Source organism: Alligator sinensis, unplaced genomic scaffold, assembly GCF_000455745.1.
Source record: "Alligator sinensis unplaced genomic scaffold, ASM45574v1 scaffold572_1, whole genome shotgun sequence".
Lineage (NCBI taxonomy): Eukaryota > Metazoa > Chordata > Crocodylia > Alligatoridae > Alligator > Alligator sinensis.
This window is the reverse complement of record NW_005842288.1, coordinates 652875-679179: the sequence shown is the minus strand read 5'-3', so window position 1 is coordinate 679179 and position 26305 is coordinate 652875. Positions and strand designations below refer to the sequence as shown.

The window sequence follows — 26305 nt, the reverse complement described above, 5'->3', positions numbered from 1 at the left end:
AATACAGTTCCTCCCATAACATCAAAGGACGTATTTCATGAAATAAAGCTATAGAGGGTCTCAAACATGGCACATCATCATGATGTTTCCCTTTGGCAAATTGAATGCGAGTCAGAGTGTTTAATAATTTAGCAGAGTAGTGAATGATGAAATGGCTGATACAAAAATTGGAAAACAGAAAATTATTGGGTCAACCAGAGGTGTCCAATCTGTGGCAACACAGATGCATTCCAAATAGCTTGTGCCTCAGTACTTTATCCAGTCCCATTTGTTATGTCCTGAGAAAAAGGAAGCAGTAGCACAGCTGTTGGGTGACTATTCCAAAGTCCAAACGATTTCAGCACAGAATGTTTCTTGATAATCAGGCTATGTTTTGTAGATTTTTTTCCTTAATTCCGTCTCATTATTTCTACTATAGCTCTTTTGGACAACCTTTAGCTACTCATAGAAATACAGGGGAAAAAAGCCAACTTATTTTAGAGTTATTGAAGCTAGAGATGATTTGTCCATGTGAACATTCCAATGTGGAGCATGCATGAGCCTCATGAACCCAAGATCAGACATTTCTTTGACCCACAGTATGGTATGCTCACAACCTACTGTTACTTGACCTTTGTACTGAAGGCATAAAAGACAATGTGTACCTGCTATGCTTCAATTTCCTCTCAACCATTAAATTCATTTTAACAGCAATGATGACTTAAACTGCTGCAAAATTGTGCCAGTGCTGTGTACTGGGCTGGTAACACTGACTACTCTAATAAACCATGGTACTTAGAAGTATGGTGAATTTACTGCAGTTCTGTAGCAGGGTTTGGTGTAGAGGACAATTCTTCACTCATCAGCAAAGTCAGGACAGTGACTAAGAGTTAGGTCCTCAGAAGGACACCATACAAATTCTCTGGTCTCAAGCATCAGTTGCTTCACCTGATGCCTCAGTGCCGAGTCATTTCCACTGTCATGGACATGAGCTCTTATCAAGAACCACTAAGAACTGCAGGTGTTAGGAAGTGGCTGGTGCAAAAGAGACTTTTGTCCAGGAGCTCACTGTAGTGGGGATTTACCCCTTCAACTACCCTCTCTTTAGTCGAGACAATTTCTCTTTACCTGAAGTTGAAATTCTTGTAGTAAGGAGATTGTACTAGTACTCTGGTTACTTGGAGGTATACTCAAGGGATGCCTGAATCTATATAGTCTCACCTTCTTCTTCTTGCAGGTTTGGAAGATGAGCAGTTTACAGATGAAGCATGTTCCTGGACTGTACAACTCTCCCAGGCACTAAACACACTTAGCCATCATTCACTGGGATGGGTCTGCTGTATGAGGCACAATACCTTGAATTCAGGAAACCACTGAAGGGGGCCATTCTGGGAAAGCTGGGGGTTATGTTGCACAAGGCAACTAACAAGTTGCTGATGGATAACAGGAAAGGAAAAAGCTAAATTGGTGAGGTTTTAAGAGTTTGCTTCAGGCTGAAACTAATAACAGAAACACTGATTTGCATCAAGAGGAGATTGAGAGGGACCAAGACACAACAAGCATTTGCTGCTCTTCACATCCTGTGCACCAAGCAGAATGGTAAGGCTAACATATACCAGGGGCCACCTAAAGCCCCTGAGCACAAGTACATGCACACCCCACACCAAAATGTTCATATGAACAACACTCAGAAGAAATCATTTCCAGGACTGATCACATACGATTATCCAGTTCAGTATCCTGACAATAACCAGTAAATACTTCACAAGGCAGCAAAGAAGTCCACAAGGGACAGTTTTGGAATAAACTGGAGCTTCTCTGTAAGCTCATATTTCAAGAGGTAAACTTCCAACAGTTAATGGTGGGCTAGGAAGAATTATCCTCACTCCACCCCTCCATCAATGCAAAAGATCCAGAAATACAAAGAAGGAGCCTCTCCAGCTGCCTATACAGACCACAAAGTCATGTATATGCAGGAAGCTCAGCAATCCCCTTTGTGCCTTCTGAAAAGTAACCGAAGGTAAAAATCCAGCCCCTACTTCCTAGTGACCTCTTGTCTCCCCCAAAGAAGCTAGGTCAGAGGATCCCTGCTGTTTCCTTGCCCCATATCTGTTCTGATCCCATTTTCAGACAAAGATGAGGAAAAGAACAGTTATACTTCAGTTCTTATGCTGCCTCCAATTCCCTCTTGTGAAAGAAGGGTGCAGAGGTCACTGGCTGCTCATCCCCACCCTTTCTAGTTTACACACTGGAGAGGTTACTTAAAAGCTCAGAACTTCCTCCCTTAACTTCTTTGAAAGGATTGAGATGGAGAAGAGCGGAGAGTGCCTGCCGTTCTCGGTGTTCTTTCCGAGTTTCTTCCCTCTTACTTGATGACCAGTTTCCTAGTTTATTCCCATCCTCTCCTCCCCCCACAGGCCAAAACAGGCTTTCAGGGGGATTACAAGCTCAAATGTGGCATATCCTGTTTACCCCAACTTCTGCAAAACAAGACATTAGAACAGAGATGGGGAGGTCCTTTCAATTTTAGTCATGCAACATCTGGGAAAATTTAATAGTTGTGGTACCCAATATGATCAATTTTTTACCACCGCAGATGAGATTCTTCAGATTACACTGTTTAGGGCCAGCTAAAAAAGGCTGTTAATAAGGACATCATGCATTTATGTCTTCCTTAAAAACTCCATCCACTCTCACCAATTAAGAACACAAATATAAAATGTGGTCCAGAATCCACATACTCACTGCATTTTTCATGATGTATTCTGAGGTGATGTTCTTAACTTCTTCAATTGTATAGGAGGCCACATCAAGACCAGAAGGATGGCTTTTGTTTGTCATCAATAATTGGTAATATTCTTCATTGGCTATAAACAAAAGAATGTACTCAATATCATCTACATGCACATTTCAAAATGTACTTGTTAACACTAACTGTCCATTTAGAAACCAAGATTTTTGGGGGTTAAATTTAGGACAGGTGGTTGGGAAATCTGGATTCTATTCCAAATTCTACTGTTAGAAGAGACATTAAATTTATCCTTAATTCAGTCCTTACCTATAACCTATAGAAACTTATCTAACTCAGTGGAGTGTTGTAAAATTTAAATTCACCAAGTTAATCAACCGAGTGCTTCACAATCAATATAACAATTCTTGTACAAACTACATGCTAAGTGTATTTTTATTGAATTAAGTATCTTACCCTACCTGGTTTCTCCAAAACAAAAATACCAGTACTTTTGGCAAGTGAAAGAAACACAAAACCGTGTAAGTTATCAGGGGTTAGCGATTCGACTCATTAAAGCAAACAAACAAACTAACCACAACTATACTAGCTTTAGGTTCTTTTCAGTCATCGTGAACTTCCTGCTTTGAGCAAGAGGTTGGATTGACCAGCGTTTCCCAAGCAGTGTGCCACAGTGCACTGGTGTGACATCAGACATGACCAGGTGTGCCACGGATTTTTGGAAAAGTCACACAAATAAATGAATAAACTAAGGCTCTGTCCATAATGCTCTTGGGGGGCGCAGCTCCAGCCAGTGCCAGGCACAATCCCCTCCCCCACCAGCTTTGTGGAGCAGCAGCAGCGTGGGGCGGAGGGTAGTGACCGCATTATCTGTTGGGGGCAGGGGGAGGGGGCAGTGTGATGCAATTTTTCATTTATTTAAGTGTGCATTGGGATGGAAAAAGTTGGGAAACACTGGATTAGATGACCTCCAGAGGTCCCTTCCAACCCTAATTTTTTATGATTTCCTTTACATAAAAGAGAGATTCCAATGCTAGTTCAAGAGTTTGCTTTTCTCAAATCAGGCATTCTTAGAAGTTTCAACCTTGCTTACCTTTAACTTGTTTAATGCTTTTAAGTGCATATTTCAATGTTGTCAGTACACTTGATTTGCCTTTAATTCTCTTTTTAGATGGGAGGTGTGTTTTTAGCTCTTGCAATGTTTTCATCAATTCCTTTTGTGTTTTGGCTTTTGTGGACTGCTCACTGCTACAAAATTAAAATAAAGATTATTTTCATGTTTAAAATATTACACATTAGAGAAACCCAAAGCCTTTTGACACTTGTAACATAACACCAAATACCTTGCAGAGCTATCCTAATTAGTTTCAGAAGTATATGGCATCAAAAACGTTTTGGGTTTGTAATAACTAGTTACACTACCAAGTTTACTAAATTTAAATTGGCTCATCATTGTTGCGAACAAAAATAAAATGTTAAACATTAAGTTTAATGCATTTTAAAATTTACCTGCATCCACTGGTAGACTGATTATGTTCAGAGTTTGCAATCATCAGGTTAAATGCATTTGAGCTGCAAGAAAAACTCAGGGTGTTAAATAAAGAGTCAGGTGCCATCTTTAGGTTTAGCTTTAAAATAAACAGTAGAAAATTAAAAAGTGAATGTATACCAAACCAAAGCTTATACCAGGTAAACTGGCAAAAGGAACAGCTTCAGTCTATGGTACATTATGGTCTATCACCATTTAGTAGGCAATAAACCTAGAATTCTAAACTAGGCATGTGTGTCACTGACATCATTAAATGGGAAAGTTTCTCTCAACTTCATGTATTAATTCCCCACCATGATAAAGTGATTCACAAGCTCTTAAAAAAAAAAAAAAAAGAAGCCTTTAAGTAACAATACCCCTGCAGTTAACCAGCTAGACTTATTGGCAAGAAAACAGATTTTCATGAGGCAAGTGTAATTTGAATTTAACACCCTGTTCTGATACAGACTAATATTAGATGCAGTATTTCAACATTTTAGCCTTGGGTTTAATACGCAAATAAAATTATATTCTGCCTTTTAAATTCAGGATTAAGACACGGAGAGTGGAAATTAGCCATCAACAACCTTTTGACACATGCCCCCCTGACTAAGGCAGTACCAGTCGCCCATGCTTCCAGCAATATTTTCATTAGTTTTCCTGCATTGAAGTTATCATACCGTCATATCATCCTGTGTCCAAAATGAACTGCAGTACTATTTTCTCAAATTAAAAAGAACTAAAAGGATACAATGTATTACCTGCCTATTACAGTGTGAAATTGTGAAGGGAAAAAAATTAATAATAAATGTATACAAGGATAAAGACTAAGCATACGAATACAGCCAAACAAGTTACATGGCAGGTATTAATCTAACAGTAGATTATACTGTAAGATTTAACATAGAAAAAGAATGAGATTAAATTGATATACTACCTTTTATGACAGTCTAAAGATTCCAAAAGCATTGCTGAATCTTTCCCATTTTCATCTGATTCATTACCATGAGAATCATGCCCACTGGAGTAGTTTTCATTTGTGTCATTTCCACTAAAGTCATTACCACTAGAACCACTGCTCATCTCAATATCCTCCTGAAGAGCATCCTGATGTTGTTCAGGTTTTGTTTGAATATTAGTCTCCTCAGCAAGCATTTGACTATGGTTATTTGCAAGTTCAGAATATCCATTCATTTTGTATTATTGCTTTTCTGAGACTAAGAAATATATTTAAATGATTTCAAGTTGTTGCTCAGGGTTCTTCTCCCTCAGTGCTACAGCAGAATTCTTGATCTTAATACATCCCACTGAACACGCAGAAATACTTTCAGAGATCAAGAATCAGTCAAGTCATATTCATACTTTTTCTCTGCATACAAGATTTTCAGTCTTGGAATGTGAATCCAGGAGCCTAAAAAGGAGGAAGAAAAAGTAAAACTAGGCTGAACACAGTTGGCTGTAACATTCAACTTCCTTCAAAATTAAATAACGTATTTACTCGACTATAAGAGCACCCTGAATATAAGATAACCCCCATAATTAGATTCAGTATAGGGAAAATGTATATATTTGTTATAGTTTTCCAGGTATACAATTTCACTACTGAAATTTGTCTTGAATTTGTCTCCCTCCCACTGCTATAGAAGGGAAAATAAATCGGGGGGGGGAAGAGAAGAGAGAGAGGGGTCAGGTGGCCCCCTTGCCCTCTACTCCCCCCAGCTTCTTGCCCCTCCTTACTTTCAGACACTGCTCTCCCTGAACACATGGAAGTGAGGGGCAAATCTGAAAACACTGACTTTGAAATAAACATGCCTCTAGTATTTAGTTCACCCAGAACTGATGCATTTTTACCTTTTTTGAAACTGCTACAAGTTTTAACACGGGTACTCCATAACACATTTAAGCTTTTGCGTTTTTGCATCTACATATATGTAAAGACAAACCATATGTGATGTTAGTCCAAAGCTGAAAGGCTCATGATTTACCATACAGTTCAACTGGGCTGGGCCACAGCAGAGTCAACAGCATTTACAGACATAGTGACCCCACAGCTCATCACTGCTCTGTGTGTGTGTGTGTGTGTGTGTAAATATAAACATAACCCTTCAAAGGATCCATGTGCTAATTATCCCGCCACTCATGACTGAAACTTGATGTTCTAGTCACAAGTCCTGGGACCCTCCAAAATATATATGCAAATGAGGTGCAGGCCAACCTGGAATGGCTCCACCTCATGGCAGGTGGGGCCACACTAATCATAATCAACAGGCTGAGAGAAGGGGTGATAAAAGGATTCTGAGTGAACTGCTTGGGGCCCTATTTGGAGATGTTTGCCAGACATTTAAGGCTAGCGAAGCAATAGGTATCATGGGAAATGGGAAAGAAAGGTACAGTTCAGCTGTGGAAGTCAAAAGGAAGTTGATGTGTAATCACTGTAATGTCTCACCATGACATGAAAAAGAGTTAGAGCTGAGGGGGACTGAGCACAATGGGCACTACCACACAGCTTCTTCAGATAGGCTGCATGGACCTATCCTTGTGGAATCCAGAGCCATGTGCATTTTATTTCAGGTGATCCAGAATGGAGGCAGCAGCAATTAAGACCCTATACAAGAAGAAACAGACATGGGGCAAGGGGATGCCAGACATCCACCTGTTCCTGCAGGCATGGTACACAAGCCAGATCTGCAAGCTGGTGCCTGGACTAGAGACCAAAATCACCTGTCTCATCAAATATTTTGCAGGTCACCTCCTGAGACAGTGGGGGGGTATATTTCATAGACATCAGGGCTGGAAGGGACCTCGGAAGATCATCGAGTCCAGCCCCCCGCCCAAAGGGCAGGAAGTCAGCTGGGGTCATAGGATCCCAGCAAGATGAGCATACAGTTTCATCTTGAAGGTGTTCAATGAAGGCGCTTGAACCACCTCCGGTGGCAGGCTGTTCCAGACCTTGGGGGCTCGGACAGTAAAGAAGTTCTTCCTTATGTCCAGCCTGAAACGGTCTTGAAGTAGTTTGTGACCATTCGACCTCGTCATCCCTTGGGGCGCTCTGGTGAACAAACGTTCCCCCAGATGCTGGTGGTCACCCCTGATAAACTTGTAGGTGGCCATCAGATCACCCCTGAGCCTGCGCTTTTCCAGGCTAAAGAGCCCCAGGGCTCTCAGCCTGTCATCGTAGGGTCTGCTTCCCTGACCTCTGATCATGCGCGTGGCTCTTCTCTGGACTCTCTCAAGCTTCTCCACATCCTTTTTGAATTGTGGAGCCCAAAACTGGACACAGTACTCCAGCTGCGGCCTCACTAAGGCCGAGTACAGGGGGAGAATGACGTCCCGGGATTTGCTTGAGAAGCATCTATGGATGCAAACCAGAGTTTTGGTCGCTTTACTAGCTGCCGCATCGCATTGCAAGCTCGTGTTCATCTTGTGGTCAATGATGACCCCCAAGTCTCTTTCTTCCATAGTGCTAGCCAACATAGCACTGCCGACCCTATAAGGATGCTGCGGGTTTTTTTTCCCAAGGTGAAGATCGCTTCTGACTCCAGTGTCCACATCATTAATGAAGATGTTGAACAGTATGGGTCCAAGGACAGAGCCTTGGGGGACCCCACTGGTCACAGGACACCACGATGAGTGACTTCCATCGATTACTACCCTCTGGGTCCGACCCCGGAGCCAATTTTCCAGCCAGCGGATCGTGGAGGACCCAAGGCGACAATTGGCCAGTTTCTCCAAGAGGCGATCATGGGACACCAGATCGAAGGCTTTTTTGAAGTCAAGATATATGACATCAATCTCTTCTCCCTTGTCCAGGTGATAGGTCACCTGGTCGTAGAAGGAAATGAGATTGGTCAAGCAAGACCTACCCGCAACAAACCCGTGCTGGCTATCCCTTAAGATGTTGGCGTCGGCCAGTCCATTAAGGATGGCCTCTTTAATAAACTTTTCTAAGATCTTCCCCGGGATAGAAGTCAGGCTGATGGGCCTATAGTTAGCCGGATCCACTTTCCTCCCTTTCTTGAAGATAGGCACCACATTGGCCTTCTTCCAGTCTTCGGGCACTACACCAGAGCGCCAAGAGTTTTCAAAGATCCGTGCTAGAGGCTGGGCTATGATGCTCGCCAGCTCGTTGAGTACCCTGGGGTGGAGATTGTCAGGGCCAGCTGACTTGAAGGTATCCAGCTTCTCAAGATGTTCCTTCAGAAAGTCAGCATTAAAGGAGGGCAGGGGATCACCCTCACCCGGACTTCCCGGCCCTGTAGCGGGCATGGGCGTCCCATGGGACTGATGAAAGACTGATGCAAACTACCTATTTAATAGGTTGGCTTTTTCCTGGGTGTCAGTTGTCAGTTGCCCCATCTGGTTCAGCGGGGGTCCAATGTTGCCCCTGCTTTTCCTCCGGCTCCCCACATATCTGAAAAAGGACTTCTTATTGTCCTTGATGCTCAAAGCTAGCTGGAGTTCAGTTGCAGCCTTGGCTTTCCTGGTCTGCTCCCTACAGGACCGGACCAGTGCAGAATAATCCTCCTTGGAGGTGACTCCCATCTTCCATCCTTTGTAGGCCTTTCTTTTTAGCCTCAGGAGGTCTGCTAGGTCCCTGGAGAGCCAGGGGGGCTGCTGTGCCCTCTTGCTGCCTTTCCTCCGAGATGGAATAGACTTAGTTTGTGCATTGAGGATCGCTCCCTTGAGGAGCAACCACTCCTCTTGAACTCCCCTCTCCCTGTGGTCATGGTCCCTTAGGGCCTCACTGACAAGCCTCCTGAGCTTGTCAAAGTCGGCTTTCCTGAAGTCAAGGACTAATATGTCCATCCAACAGGAATATGTACCAACCAACAGGAAACCAGGGACCATGGAACACCCCTGGTTCTACAGGGTCCTGAATGAGTACAAGTTACAAAAGGAAAGCCTGGTGACTATGTCCAACTATAGGAAGAGAGGCTATTGACTGTAGAGCTGCTTCCCAAAAACGACTGCCAGGCTGTCTGGGACCAGATATTCCACAAGGACCTACAAAAAGGAGCATAGAGATTTGAACTGGCTAACGGCTCTCTGCGCACTCTCAGTGAAAGCGTGGAGACACAGAGGGGCAAGGGACTCGACCCACCTGCCCCAGGGAAATCTGCCAAGGTGCAAGAAAGACCATCAACCACCTCCTATGGCTGTCCCTACATCAAGGGTGTGTGGAAAAAGGTAAACCAGCTCTGCAAAGAGGTGACAGGAATCAGGCTGATGACAAGGGAGGCGGCGCTGGACAGACACCTGACTAACCAACCTGCTTCGACCAGTTCGTGTCCAGCATCAGCAGCGCCCCGTGAAACTGCAGGAACCTACTGATGTACACATGCAGCTTGAGGAAACAGACCATGTTAAAATGTTTCTGAGGGAGCTCCAGTCCAACTACCTGAAATCAGTGGGAGAGGATGGAGAAGATGCAGCCAACTCCACCTAGCAAAGGGACACTTGGCAAAGGCTCTTCAAAGACACTCCAAGGGGGGAGGGGATAAAAAAGGCAACAGCAACATAACCAGACCTTGAGACAGCGACAATGATAGCAGCAGTGTCAGCAGCAATGGAAGCAATAGCAAGTGATAGCACCAAGGACAGTGAATGAGCTGAGAATGTAAACCTTAACATTGGGGTGAGAACTAAGAGACTGTGTTAGGGAAAGGACTGTGGATGGGTGCGTAGGAACATCTATTTTAATGGGTGTGCAGGCTTTAAATGAGGTTTAAGGTGTGAAGGAAAGCTTATGCTGTTTATCTATAGATCTATAGAGATATCTCTGTAGATACAACTATCTAGAAACATTCTTAAAAAAAAAAAAAAAAAAAAAAAAAAAAAAAAAAAAAAAAACACACACACACACACAGTGGAAGGTTCTCATTAGTATCTTGGCCTTTTTGGATAAGATCATACCGGATGAACACTTAAGAAATATTTGGGGAGTACTACAGAATGGTATATGATGGTGAAGAAGAGGAGAGAAGTCTTCAGGAAGGAAGGCTAAAGATGTGCAGGGAAAAGAACAAAAGAGCACAGAGCGCTGTGAAGATGCAGGAGCTGCTAAAATAAGTTGCAAAAGGAAGACGGGTATGAGAAGAACTAGAAGAACCAATGCAAGAGATAGAAACTTGAGTTAAAAGAAAGACAAGAGAGAAAGTGTTCTTAACACAAGAACCCTGGGTAGGGGAAAATGAAGAGTGGTTCCAACATTTTGGCGAGAGGGAAGGCAGCAAAAAGAGCTTAAAGTAATACAGGAAGGTGATGGTGCCCAGGGGGAAAAGCAGGGGGAGGTGTGAGAGGTGATGAGATTTTATGAAGAGCTATACAAGAAGGAAGAAATAGACAAGAAGATGAAAGATTTCTTGGAAGAGACTGAAGAAAAAGTAGAGGAGGAAGAAACAAAGACAATGGAAGAAAAGATGAAAAAAAGATTAGGAAGTGGAGGAGTGTTTAGAAACTTAAAAAAAAGAGGGAAATCACCAGGAGCAGATGGACTGCCAGTGAAATTTTACAAGGAATTTTGGGCATGGGTAGGGAGGGATATAATGGATTTTTTCAAGGAAACAGGAGAGGCAAGGAAAGATTTTACAAGAGGCATTGTGATCTTACTCTGCAAGAAAGGGGAGAAGAAACTCCTGAAAAACTGAAGCCCAATTACACTCCTTAATATGAAGTATAAGGTCAACGACCAAGATGCTGGCTTTGAGGATGAGGAAAACCCTCCAGAGGATAATAAATGAAGACCAAGTATGTGCTGTACCAGGTAGAAAGATCTCTGAAACCAGAGTGATCAGAGATGCAGTCCTAAATCCGAGAGAGGAAACCAAAAACAATTACAGCAAGCCTAGACCTAACCCCCCCTCACCCCCCATACAACAGAGTGGATCATGATTGTGTAGTCAAAGTGGTAGGAAAAATGGGGTTCCCAGAGAAACATATATGTTGGATAAGCTATTGTATAGAGAAGATTTAAGTCTAAATTAATGGGCACCTAAGGAGATGCCTTTAAAATCCATACAGGGGTGTGACAATGGTGCCCCTTGTCACCACTATTTGTGTGAGACATGGAAGTGTTAGCACAAAGGACAAGAAAAGACAAGGTTGTAAGTGGAGTAAAGATACTGGGAGGAAGAAAACTAAATAGACTGAAAAGCACCATAATGGGAGCGGGGAACTGGAGGGACTTGGAGAAGTTGGGTAATACAGTACGGGAAAAGGTGATGGCAAGGCTACAACAAATATTTTAGTTATGGTCCGGGAAGGATACTGTCCTCTGTCAGAAAAGTGGTACTGGTCAAGGCTCTGTTACTGCCAATTAATTCTACATATGGGAACTCTATTTCCACCAACATGGCAGCAGATAGCAAAAGTACAGGGGGAAAATGCATGTTCTTTTGGAATGCCAGAAGAGGAAGGTTGGCTAGATCTGAACTTTAGAAAGCAAGAGAGATTGGGGAAATGGGGGCTGCCAGACTTGGAATTGTTCTTCTATTCAAAATATGTAAACATGTTACGCCAGGCGATAATGGAAGGAGAAGGGAAAGAAGCATGTATAACCCAATTTTATGCAGCTGCAATTCTGAGGTAATGGGGAGTATATCAGACCTCTTTGAAGAGTCCATGGGTGTGGCAACTGCAAATTCATTAAATCAGGATGGAAGGTTTAATGCAAAGATATAAAATACAGAAGGCAGGGCTGGAGGTCCTGAAAGATAAGAAATTGATGAAAATGGTAAGGGAGAGAGACAGGATGGTGCTGGTGAGAAATTTCACACAAGGACAAGTGAAGAAGGTGTGGGGAGCAGTGATGGGTAAGCAAATAAAGGGGAACATGCTGACCTAGCGTGGATGGTTGTATGAAATCTTGTTGGTGAGAGGTGCCATGCAGATGGCGCTTAATGAGCCCCAAGTACTCAAGCAGGAGGTGCAGGGAAGAAGCAAGTGGGATGTATTTTGGGAATGTACATATGCAAAGGCAGTGTGGGAAAGGGTCCGCTGCTTTCTGGGCGTCACTGAAATAAACCTGCCATTAGCATGGGAGATGGTGCTATATGGACTTATATCAAAGGGACCCGAGGAAACATTATTAAGGACTTTATTAGCATGTATTAAAACTAGTCTATGAGAAGTAAGCAAGCTCAGGGTTTTTAAGGGTTTGGAGTTCACTGAAAGAGTGCCTGAAGCTGGGGCTACATGAATTGAAATACTACATCGATTGGGACAAGGAAGAGATCACAGAGGAAGAGCTGGAGAAGAAGTGGAGGAAAAAGGACTAGACATACTTGTTTCACTAAACTAGAAAGGACGGATAGGCAGAGAATTTCAGGTACTTACTGAGGCAACAGTTTTTCCATGGGGTTCTATAGGAAGAGAATATTTCTGTAAGGGTTTGTTTTTTTGTGCAAAGATGCATGTTGTTTAAGGATTTAATGTATGCAGTTGTATGTTTTTTGTAAGGTAATTGTTTCTGTGATACGAAGTCTTGGTAAAACAAGGATGCTCATTATGTGTAGCTTTGTACGTGTAGGGTGGTAAGTGTGTTTAAGAATTTTTTTTAAATTTTTTTTATATAGACACGCGCATGCACACACGCAAATCCACAGGAGCCAACAATAAAATATACTTAGTCAAAACAAGATGCATATTACAAATTGATTATTACAGAATAGTCAAAAAGTGAAAAACATCCAATAGTAGTCAACTTTAAAAGTTGCAAGTTAGAATGACAAAGAGCCATGTGACCTGGAAATGAAGTTCACTTGGACAGAAGATATGGGAAACCTGGACAAACCCAGGTGCTCTGAACAAATGTTGACATAACATCAGATAATACTCCCCTCAAACCCAAGGCTTACCACATCACCCCTGCCCCCATAAATCATTTGCTGTCCTCCCCCTCTCCCCCACCCCTTAAAACATGTAAAGCCTGTATTTTCAAACCTATTTTCAGATTTGTTTAGAAACTACCAATGGCAGCAGTGGCTGGGTCCTAGTGCTCGTGTTCCTGCTTCTAAATTGGGGTGAGTCAGTCTGGCCCATAGCCAGAAAAGGCTGCCTATGCCTGATCTAGGTATCTTTCAACAGATTACTTGAGAACCTGCTCCATGATCTTTCCAGGTATTGAGGACAGACCGACTGCTCTGTAATTTTTCAGATCTTTTTCCCTTGTCTTAAAAGATGGGCACTAAATCGCTAACCTGGTCTTCCACATTGCACTTGTCATCTGGTAGCTGATGCTATTTGTCAAGACTGAAGTTAAAAAACAAAACTAAACAAAAACTAACACACCCTACTATTTTGCTTTTTAACAGAGATTTTTAATTTTATATCCATTTAAAATATTGCTACCATTTTATTCCCCAATTAAAACTATTTTCTTACCCTCCTAATTACTGATTTTCCAGACATTTTACTCTTATTTTGAGTTCTCAGAAACAAATACTACTTATTCCTTTTAGCTGAAGATTTATAAAGGGTATCTAGATTTCAGATGAAGAAAGAATTGGGCATTTAGTTCAACAATCACTACCGACAGCTGTATTTTCTTGCTATTAGATTATTTTCTAGAAACTCAATATAGCCAATTAAAAAGACAATCAGAAAGTAAGAAATGATTTCCTATCACCATACTGAGATTTTCAGATCTACTAATCGAGGTTGACAGTATGCCTATTCATTCATTATGGAGGAAGAGAATAGAAGAAGAGTGTTGTCATAGCATAGATGCTAAACACTAACAGTTTTGCTGAGCTAAAATAAGCTGCTATATTGGTCTTCCTAAATTGGAACACATGGTAAATGCAAGCTTGCTTCTAGATGACACTCCAATAGCATTTAATAAGTGGCATGTAATCTCCACTGTTCAGCTAGATATTCAAACTAGCAAAAATATACTATTCATCATTACTCAGTAGACACTTTCTAAATTGCTACCTTCATATAAGACATGATAGATCCAAAGAACGGTCTGATACTTAATAGCTACCTAATCACTATGCTACTGTCCTTCCAAAATCATAACTTCTTAAGCTTCACTTCTGCTAATGAAGATAATTTTCTTACAGTTAGCCTTCCTAAGACATTACAGGCAAGACTTTTGTCCCACGCATCTCAGCCAATACACTATCAGCAAAGGATTATTTTACATTCTTTACATGATAGCTTGACTGTGGCCAATTTTGATGTATTGAATTCCCAAGTAAATACAACAGATTTAATCCAAAGAAATATGTTTAGGGATAAGCAATATCCACCGTTTCCTTTTAAAGATCTTTTTCCATGTTATCCAAAAGTTTCCTTGGAAATGCAAGTATTTGGGGAAGTTACTTACCTGGATATTTTCAGAGATGTGATGTCCATATATATATATATATATAAAAAAAAAAATATCAATCTCATACATTGCAGTCTGGAAGATTTTTGGCCAACACAATCCATGAATGCACCCTGGATGCCCCTCCATCCACCTATCAAAGGGTGATATGGGACTAAAACCACTCTGTTTTTTCTCCACAGTAGATTCCATTTATAAAAAGTTATACAAAACAACTACTACTTTAAGCTATGACAACTCTGAGACAAAAGAAGCTTGCCAGTTAAATTCAATGACAGGAGACAATTCCTCCTATCTGTTACAGGTACTGCAGAGGGAAAAATCAGTAATGGTTGGAAAATGCCATGTCACTAATCTTGAAAGGCTTTCACATTGCAGGGAGAGGCGCATCAGGACAGAGGTTTTTATCCTAGAGGATTCCACTCAAGGTCCTGGTCTTGGCCTTAACCTATTCTCCCCCCACCCCTGGCAAAAAGGTAGGCAGTTTGGTGGTACTATCCTGTTGAGAGATGCCTGCTGCTGGAATCCCTTCCAGAAGCAGGTAAGCTGCATGAGAAGGTAGTTCACTGACAAGCATATGGGAACTTAAGGAGTTCAACAGGAAATATATCAAGACATCCAGGAAATCTTTAGTAAAAAGCAAAAGATCTGTACAATCCCAAGAGAAACCAGAGTATCCAGGATGGAAGAAGCTAGATGGCTTAAAAGAAGAAGACTGCAGGGGCCCTGCTAAGAAACATCAATGGCTGTGCTACATGGAACCTGGCCACAGACCACGTCACCCGTCAGGCAGTGCTCCAACCCTCACCCAGATCCCCTATGTATCAAGCTTAGAAAGTGGTCATGAAGGAGGATGCTTAAAAAAATACATTTAGTACAGATGTTACCCATCTGCTAATCTGACCATCTCCCTGGGAAGCATGCAGTCTTCAACTTTAGCTCCAGGCAAGAGCCAGAGAACAGTTGTAGAGATCATCCAGACCTTTATGCTTGTCACATGGGTATGAATGACCATATCAGAGGTGACTACATGGTCGAGGGGGCATAGATGAAGGTGTTCAGGGCCCATGTGATAGTCTCATCCTCAACTGAGAATAAGTGCTCAGACAGAGGCAGACTAATCTAGAAGATGAATGCATGACAACATTGAGGGCTTAGGCTTCTTCAACTACAAGACTGTTTTGTTTAGAAGGAAAATGGAAAGAGTCTGGTTCCATTTAACAAAGGGAACGAGCATCTTTGACCACTAACCCACACACCTGGTGAGGAGTGTTTTAAACAATTTTGGCAGAAGGTTGATAGTAGGGAGGTTCTATGACTTAAGTCAGGAGTAAGAAATAGTTGATTAGAAAAAAAAATCCAAAATTATCAGCAATATTCAAACAGGTTCCAGTAGCAATGAAGGACTCTAATCACACATGGCTGGGAAAACACCATGTCTGGACAGTCCATCAAGTTCCTAAAATGCACTAAATGCAATATTTTTCCATTCAGAAGGCAGAGGAGGCTAGTAGGATAGCAGCTATTTTACATTTGGTTTTGACTAATAAAAGACAAATTGATTGAAAACCTACAGGTAGAAGGCAACTTGGATCAAAGTAATAAAAAGTTCATTATTTTAAGGAAGAGAAGGTGCGAGAGCAGCAAAAATAAGAATATCTGACTTCAAGGAAAAAGAAAAACAAGGTAACTTAAACTCAGGCAAATGCTAAGACCCTCTACAGAAGGTCATCTGATGGATAAAGGAGTACAGGAGAGTCATCAGTTACTCAGAGCACCACAGCAAAATATACTTATACAGGATGGCTGCTTCCTAAACTAAACAGTATAGACATGCCCATAAGATGCTGCAGGCAGGCTAACCAGTTTAGTCAACCAGCAGTGTTAGTGTGCCTACTTGAAGTGCCTTGTGGTTCCAAGTACTTTGCTTCCAGTTCAGAAGGCAGCCCACCTGAAACAGGGAGGGCAGCAGCATCAGGCATAGTGGCAAACAGAGATAAAGGATGAGTACAAGGAGTACACAAAAACATAGGGATAGAAATCAAAAAGGGCTTGTAGCTAGTGCATTTACTGCAGTTATATGGGATACCTCCAAGCAAAAATGACATCACACATGCCCAGCATCAGGACTAGTGTCTTGCAAGAGGAATAACATTTTAATATCAACCCCAGGTAGTATCAGGATGTAACAACCTAAAGTCATGATACTAGGAAAGTCCCAGTAGGCAATATATTCCAAATAAATAAATAAATAATAAAATAAAGATGTTTAAAACTAAGTAAAAAACACATAAAAAAAGGGGACCAAAGGGATACTACTAATTATATATAAATATATTTATCATGTGCTTGCGTGCGTGCGTGCATGCACATTATACATGAAATCTGAAAGCGTTAAGAAGAGGAGGACAGTGGTTGTTAGACCTGTTCCTGAGACACGCCCTTTGTTCTGATTAAGGGCTCATTTTCTCCCACACTGAGTTCAAGGGTATAGCTAGTCACAAAGCTTCAATTTCAAGAACAGGACTACAAGTGCAAAATATATCTATATCTATAGGTATAAGCACATAGAATAGTAGTTGAATTACATTTTTCAAGAGTCTTATTCATAAATTGGCATTTGGAACTCATTTAAGTAGCAAATAACTTTAATTTCCTTATAAACAATGACAAACAAAAAAAGCTTACAATCTAACAACTTGTAACAACTTATTGAAGAATTGTTTCTAGGAAAATGCCTTTTGTAAAACAAATAGCATATAAACCTCTCTCTAATACAGGCATTTATAGGGCTGAAAAATCTGTAAGCACAAAGCACAAAAATCTGTAAGCACCTGAAAAAGTTGAGCGCACAAGAGAAATACAAAGCTCTAAAACTCTTGGTTACGAGGTTCAAAAGAATGCAAGAGAGGCACTGTAAGACTCAATGAAAGAAAGATCCTTTTCAGTCTACAAGCTTACTCGGGAAGCTATATTTGGAATCAGGATTGTAATTTAAAGAACCAGAAAGCTGTATGTCATGGAACTGCTTACTGCTGGCACTGAGAAAGGGCAAGGCAGACTTCTGTCATAATTATACCTTTAGGTCAATAAAGGGCCAAACCAGCCAAGATTCCCCTTATGACATTCTGTTACAGATCTGAGACATATTTCAAGGGACACAAAAGGTAGGAGGAAAACCAGTGAACACAGACCACAGTATGCTCTCTAGTACTTGTTTTTAAGTAGTATACAAAGCTCTTGGGTCAGAGGCGATATCTTTTATTACACCAACTAAATAGCAGCAAAAGATTATTTTCTTTGAAAGCTTTCAGGCACATACACCCTACATCAGGCTGAGGAGAATTTAAAGATTGTAAAAGTCTTCCTAGGTAGAAAATAAACTTTGTTTTTACACAGGTGAGATAAAGAATTCTACTCACATCTCTTCTCCTCAAGCCTATCAGAACAAGAGAACAAAATCACATAAATCTGAATTGGGTTCTGAAAAGCAATGTTTGATGAGGCTGTTGAAGAACAAAGCAAAAAACAATGGATGCCAATGGCTGTAGTATACACCATTTCCTGTATTCCTGGGTTCAGTGGTTCCAACGTACAAAATAAAAACAAAGTTGTTCTGCTGAAAGTTAATTGCACATTAATAACAGGTTACAGTGCAACAACTGACCTAACATGATTTCCACATGTTCTCCAGTTAGCACTGAGGTCAGATATTATTTGAAAGTTAATTGCTTTGGCCACATTTTTCAAAAGTATATAGTCTTTGTAACTAGCTTGAGTTTGTAGCTATCCAAATTAACAAACCTTAAAAAGGGCCCAATTTTCTGATATCAAAAATCCAGACTCCTTTAAAAGGTGCATCGAGTAGCCCATCCCAAACCATATTATTTTTGAGAAATGTGACCTATGTATGTTTAGAAACATACTGGGTATGTCTACACATGCATTTACACCAGCCTACCTTTACTATGCAGTAAGCTCCTGCACAGAAAAGGGTTTACTAGGGCTGTGCGAAGCTTTGGCCACCAATTTAATTCAGTGGAGATTTGGCCCGACTCAGCAGCCAAATATCCGGATCCGAATCGAATCAGGAGACCCTTTAATCTCTCCAAATCGAACTGGAATCCTCCAATTTGATTTGGAAAGATTCGATCATTTGGACATAGACACAGCTTTATATATGTTTTTTCTACATACCTGAAGGTACCAGGTGACTCATTAACGTTGAGATGGTGGGGTGGAAGAAGCGTCCCACAGGAGCGTGGGGGGTCCCCAGAGCACTCAGCGGCGGACCTGGAAGTAGACCAGAAGCACTTCCAATCCATTTCTGGGTCCGCTGCTGAGCACACGGGGGGGCCCCCCCACCACGCTCTTGTGGGACGCTCCATCCACCGTCTCAGCGTTCACAAGCCATGCCTGGTACCTTGAGGTACAGAGAAAAGAGATTTAAAGCTGTATCTGTGGCCAAACTGCTGATTCCCTGAATCAGAATCGAATCTTCAGATTTGGATTCGGCCAAATAGAAAAAAAATCGGGAAAGTGATGTGTATCAATGAATCCAAATTGAATACGGCCCACTTTGCATACTCCTAGTATCTACACGTGCTAGGATTAGGGAGAAGATTTGCTTCCAGTTCTCTGCAGCCCTCCAGTGTGCCCCGGTGGCCACCAGGAGCAGCTCCAGGCTCCCGCCCAGTGCTAGCATGGAGGTTGGCAGGGAGCACTGGGCCAGGGGGGCTTCCTGGTGCTGGGGCAGTGATAATGTTCTGCTGCCCCAGCAGCAGGCAGCTCCTGTGGGTAGGGAGCTATCTCCAGCCCCTTCATGGACAGCTGAATGGGAACAGATTTGGCTCCCGGCTAGATGTCTACACAAATGCTATGGCACCAGAATTAGGGAGATTTACTGTGAAGTAAACATGTGCATGTGTAGTCCCACATGCTTCTTCACAGTAAACTATGCTAATTTGTTGTTAAGCATCTGGTGGAGACGCACCCCCATTTTATTAAATTTAAGTTTTCATCCTAGTCTCTACGATTCTTCATCTGCCTATTTTAAAACAAGAGGGAAGCAAGTAAAGAATACTAGATCAGAGACATGACTAGGAAACGTAGTGCCTCGGGTAGGGGGGAGAAGGGCCCATGTCAAACACTCCCTGCACATGGACTACTGCGCCCTGCTCAGCCACTCCTAGTTACTCTGCTGTCTCGTCTCTCCATATTCTCACAAATATCTCAATTTAGACAGGAATTTTTATAGTCCATATGCAGACAGTAAAATAAGCTATTATATTGTACTCTGTCAACACTGGGAAGAGTTACTTTATATCCTTTTCATCACCAAACAAATGACTGGGGCCTCTAGAAGGTACTTTGTCCATTTGACAAAGCTTATTAGTAATTACTACACGGCTAAATCACAACTGCTCAGTCTTACTTGCTTTCATTTGTCACCTCTACAAGGAAGAGGTATAAACAATGCTTAAGCAATCATAAAGCTATACAAATTATTACAAATAGGAACAATCTCAGTAGAGAAGGAAGCCAAAAATAGTGGTCGGAAAGATGACAGGCACGTCTTGAAATATTATCCTTATGCTCCAAGGAAGGAGCATACATTGTGTGTTTCACTCATAGAAAACAGTGATCAAATAACTATGGTCTGGTTCTAACAAATGATTATCCTGATGTCCTCTCTCATCAACTGTACTTAGTATTGTACTTTCACTTGCATGTGTGTCTTTGTGATACAAAACCTCTTAACAATAACTGGAAGCCATTGATTTCATATGGTGGGGGAAGGGGATTATTGCCTCAACATAGTTGCTTTCCTGAAAATATTTCAGATGCCCCTATATCTACAACTAATGCAAAACTATTATGCAAACTAATGGCTCTTTATATACCAAGAGGGAAAAAAATCCCCAAAACAACAAAAAACACCCCAACAACCAAACAAAAAAAAAAAAATGTATCTCCTCAAAACACAGAAGCACTAATGATGCACCTCAGTTAGAATTACCAGCTCTTTCTAGGATCTGGAAATCTGAAATTCTACATCATTTTCTACTACATCACAAGCAGGTCCAGGGAAGTGATCCTTCCTCTCTATGCAGCACTGGTCAGGCCACAGTTGGAGTACTGCATCCAGTTCTGGGCACTGCACTTCAAGAGGGATGTGGCTAGCATTGAGAGGGTCCAGAGGAGCGCCACTCGCATGGTCAGCAGGCCAGGCCCTACGAAGATAGACTAAAGGGCCAAAATCTATTCAGCCTCCACAAGAAAAGACAGAGGGGATCTGGTGGCCATCTATAAACTCACCAGGGGGGGACCAACAGAAAATAGGTGAAGCTCTGTTCCCCCGGGCACCACCTGGGATAACAAGGAATGATGGCCACAAATTAATTGAGAGCAGGTTCAGGCTTGATATCAGGAGGCATTACTTCACGGTTAGGGCTGCCAGGCTCTGGAATGGGCTCTCAAGGGAAGTTATGCTTTCCCCTACCTTGGTCTTCAAGAGGAAGTTGGATAGATATCTGGCTGGGGTATTATGATCCCAGCACTTGTTCCTGTCCAGGGCAGGGGGTCAGACTTGATCTGTTCAGGTCCCTACTAATCTTAGAAACTATGAAATTAATAGCTTGACTGTTTGTTTGTTTGTTTTTAAACAGAGTCCTGTAATACCAAACAGTGCATACCAAACATACGTTAGTACTGATAAGACATTTATAACAGTGAAATGTGCAGTCAGATGTAATTTTTACTGATGGCTAAGATTTCCAGATGTCTTCTTTTTGGAGGGCTGCTTTGGAAACTTTGGAAATATTTTCCAATTGTTATATGGCATACAACTAGGAATGATTTAGATACTCCATCCTATTTTAAACAAAGAGTTAGGGATTAAAATGTATATTGAACACATACTGTCTGGGCAACCAGGCAATACAAAAAAATTCCTCATACCTGGCAAGAGAGGAATAATTAAAAAAACCCATGGAAAATGAGAAGGAGCTTAATGCAAACAGACAAGTGGCCTGTCCCTCTAGAAAAGACTAATGACAGAAACAGTCAGGGCTTATAAATTGTGAGCTGAGGAGAAAAGCAGAATAAATACCCTATTTCTATTGTGACATTCTTTGACACTTAAAAAAAAGTAACAAGATATTTGTGCTCTCATACCTAAATATGGAGCAAGGGTTTATTGTAAAGATTTTTTTGTTTAGTTTTAAAATAAAACTAACAAGGAATCTTTATAATTTTTTTGTTTACATCCCATCTTCTTGCAAGTTACTGTTGGCATAATTTTAATTAGAAAAATTAACACTAGAATTTTATATAAAAGAAAAATCCTCAGCCATAAACAAACCAACAAAGCAGATGCTACACGCTACGAGAGAGAGAAAAAGACGGGATTTAAAAATTAAGATATTCTCTCTCATTTTCCTCCCCCAAAGGCAATGGGAAAAATTAATTCTCCCATCTCATATGCAAATCCCAAAACCGTGTTGGATACCTATGTTATTGGAAATAAAACACCATTTAAAACGTAAACGTTCTACTCGTACAAATTGGAACAATTACATACATTCCTTATCTGCTTTTTTAAAGAAAGGTTGGCATAAGTGTATATCAGGTTCCCTCCCAGCTAGCATCAAAAACATGAAGTACCTAGGTCCGGAATCTCCCACGCGTATTTAAACTGTGTCTCCTCTTCTACTGGTAATTCTCGTCCATTACCAAGTCCAGAAAACTATAAAATATAAAAGAAATACCTGGGCCCCTCAACAGTGTCCTATTCAAATACCTTTGAAGAACACAAGATATAAAAATGATTCCCCACAGTTATGCCAACCCTATTCAGATAGCCTATTGTTATCATCCTGCAAAATAAACGTATAGATATTATAGCGGTATGTTCTAATACACTTGGATTTCAGTAAAACTCCTTCAAGTTTTGATATGTAAAAACTTCTGTAAATGACAAAACATGAATCTTACCATGCTGCTGATGAACCCGAATTTTTCAGCCTATACAGACTTGAAGTAAGATATCACTTCTTTCAAATTAAAATGGCCAAAATCTGCAGCTACTAGTGAAGCAAATTACTCATTTGAGTCAGTAAGGGCTATGGGTATTCAGCATCTTTGAAAAGTTAGGTGACTTGCTTGGCAATCCAGGTTTGGCCTAAAGATTTTCAATGTCTCATCACCAATACCATTAGGCTCGGTGTCGGACTTTAAAAAATGTATTAGACAATTGAAAAACTGCTGCAGCACAGCCCAGCAGCCCTGTCTTGGTAAGAATCTGTCCCTCACGTGCCAAAATAGCTTCTGAAAAAAGTCAAGCAGAGAACACAGATTCTACCAGCGGGCTGCCCTGCAATATTTCAGGTGCCATGAATCATGGCACATGATTCCAATTTCAAACCTATGTCTTTCCCAAACAAGGAACACTGGAATGGATTTGGACATTCCTTCTTCCCTCTCCAAATCCTCCATGCTCTGCAGCAAAGTGAAATCGGTACAACTCGAATTGACTTTAATCACTGGCCACAGGGGTTCTCAATGACAGCAGATAAAAGTGACAAAAGAAATTTTACTGTGCAGTGAATCATCAGCATGCCTGTCAACTCCAAAAAAGCAACACTGCCTTTTTAAAATCAGTTCATTTTGAATAATGGCATTTTCATTTAATCCTGTTTCATGTATCCCTGCAGGATAATCTTTTTTCTTTTTTTAATGAAAGGTTGAATTCTACAGAAACTGGTAGTTTAAGGGTTTTTTTATTAAGACTGGTAAATGCGTTTTTTAAGTCCTGTATTGTTACATACTTTTAGGAGGAGGAATAAACCCACCATGCATATATACACTATTCACCATCTTTTGGGAAAAGTAAGAAGTTAAAGACCAAATTTCAGACTAATTTCCTATTAAACCCAAGGCACTGTAGCTATGTTGGAAAATTTAATAGTTATCTGGCACACACTGATAGCATGAGAAGTTAATAGTTAGAACACACTGCGTTTCCTTAGGTGACAGACAGCTACATCATTTTCAAAATACTTTCAGTAGTGAAAAAACAAACTTGTTTTGAGTATCAAGGGCTAACAGCTGAAAAAAGAAAGTTACAAGTACTATTTGAAGCACAAGATAATGAAAGTAGGAAACAGTTGATGTTAGCAAGCTTAATCTTAAACTGTGGTATCTTTACAGCTGGCTCTTAAAGGACACCCCATTACGTTGGCCCGACTGGGAAGGAAGGATTCATTCACAGCATTCCAGTCTACAACATGCAATACTAGTTAATGCAGCTTTCAGAAGGGCAAGGCAGGAAATTCAGTTACAGCATTAACGACTTGATCAGAAAGGGTAATGTTGAATTTCTTCTATTAGAGGTACGCAAACTACAGGATGTAGTCTTGTGGACAGATTAATTCCTTATATCCTTGACCTCCCTTTTCTGTATTTCCCAAATGTATGCTCTGGCCACAAGACTTAGCATGATCTTTATATATAGTAGGGCTATGTGAAGCTTCAGTCCCCGATTTGATTTGGCCCGATTCGGTGGCCGAATCTGAATCGAATCAGGAGACCCTTTAATCTCTATGAATCAAATAGGAACCCTCCGAAACGATTTGGAGAGATTCGGTGATTCAGACAGACACAGCTTTAAATGCTTTTTCTACATACCTCAAAAGTACCAGGTGGTTCATGAATGCTACGATGGTGGGGCGGATGGAGCGTCCACAGGAGTGCAGGAGGGTCTCCAGCATGCTCAGCAGCAGACTCAGAAGTGGACCAGAAGCACTTCCGGTCCACCTCCAGGTCTGCTGGGGAGCAGGATCCCCCCCACCCCCTGCATCCTCCCTTAGGGTCTGGCATCCAGGGCCCACCCCCATGGCCAATCACTGGGCGGGGGTGGGGCAGGGGACCCCCCTGTGCACTCCCCAGCAGACCCAGAAGTGGACTGGAAATACTTCCCATTCGTTGCTGAGCACTCCTGTGGGACGCTCCCCAGCATCACAACATTCACGAGCCACGCCTGGTACCTTGAGGTAAGTAGAAAAAACATTTAAAGCTGTGTCTATGGCCGAATCACTGATTCTTTGAATCAGCATCGAATCTTTAGATTCGGCTGAATAGAATCAGGGACAGCGATCCAAATTAACAAATTGAATCACTGTCCATGATTCGGGACGAATCCGAGTCAAATATGGTCCGTTTCGCACACCCCTAACATACAGCATTTCCATTCCCATCCCTGCCACCTTGTGGCTGGCAGCATCCCTTTCTTACCATCTCCCTGTAAACATTACCCTAATTCTTCCACTTGAAAAGGTTTTTTATTTTGAATAAGTGAGGCCTTTGAAAAATCACTTGCCTTTTCTCCATGAAGCGATATACTTTTCATCTAGTTTAACCATGTGCCATCAGCCATGGCATTTTCATTTAAACTCAACTAAAACTGAGATCCATATTGGAAGATGGACTGTTTCACAGAGTCCTTCCTAGGCTGCAGTTGGGACATTTAATACAGGCTTCCCCCTACTAAGATGTTTGGGAAAAGTTTAAAGTACATTTTTTACCTTCATAAAAATGTTCAGTGTTAAAAATTTTTTTCAGTTTAGTTGACTTGAGTAGCAAAAGTTATGTCATGTCAGACTTATTTGAGATTGAAGAGGCAGTGCCAACCTACATCTTCAAGTACAGCAATATGGAGGATGCATAGCATCTTACATTGCAGAGGAGGCATTTTCAGGCCTGTTTGTTTCAATTCAAACATCATTTAAGTTTGTTAAAAAAAAAAACAACAACCCAAAAACAAATCCTAGAGCTTTAAAAAATATGTATATGCAAGTGCCTTTATTTAGTGCTATGGCATTTGGTTAATAGTCCATCCCAAAATGAGAACCTTCTGCCTCAACCTTGACAGAAAAGAGGAAAGCTCCTCTAAGCAAGTTGGTTGTCAAGGGCCCTTCCACCAGAGGAAATCTAGTTTGGTAAGCATGCAAGCAATAGTGAGCTGAAGATAAACAATTAGTTTATCTGAAATGTTAATACCAAGTTTCATAAAGACTTTGGGCAACATACCAGGAAGACTTCAAATATGAACAGAAAGTCAACAATCTGCATTAGATGACACACCTGTATTACAGGATCCTTGCCAAATCCCCTTTTGAAGGGAACAGAAGTCACACCTGCAGTATTAAAACAGAGAATTGTGAAACTGTCAGCTTTAAAAACTCTATCCATGAAAGTTTTTGTAGCAAAACAGATCATATTTCTGATAATTTAACTGTAATAACTGAACATTACAGTAAGCCTCTTTATAAATAAAATTCACAACACAGATTCTGTGCAAGTATCACCAGCCACAAATCTTATCCTCCTCAACTCAAAAATGAAGTTGCACCTACACTTCCTGTAAGGACCGTACAGCCCTTCATTTAAACTCTGCATTGGCTACACTTTTTTTCACTACCTCAATTTCAAGCCTCTCCTTACCTTCAAGACTCTTCACAACCTTGCCCCTAGTATTCTTCCCCCCACCTCACCATTTCAGCAACTTTAGCTTATTTTTTGAATCTGCTTGTTCATATCTTCATATGTAAGATTTTTATTGAACTAATTTAGAAAGGCAATTCTCCTCTTCAAAAGTACAAAACAGTCCTTATGGAAGGAATTAAAACCAAGTCTTTTGGGACTTTTGAAGAAAAAA

At 41.2% G+C, this 26305-nt stretch overlaps 1 protein-coding gene across 1 annotated transcript in view; it reads right to left on the bottom strand.

The window, feature by feature from the left end:
- The window catches only part of LOC102372737 (period circadian protein homolog 2-like), a 73482-nt gene that overhangs the window by 34622 nt on the left and 12555 nt on the right, over window positions 1-26305 (bottom strand). The window contains 4 exon segments of the mRNA XM_006028077.3: window positions 2725-2846; window positions 3822-3976; window positions 4238-4300; window positions 5194-5667. Of these exon segments, the coding sequence (XP_006028139.1) occupies window positions 2725-2846; window positions 3822-3976; window positions 4238-4300; window positions 5194-5450 (597 nt within the window). The 5' untranslated portion in view covers window positions 5451-5667.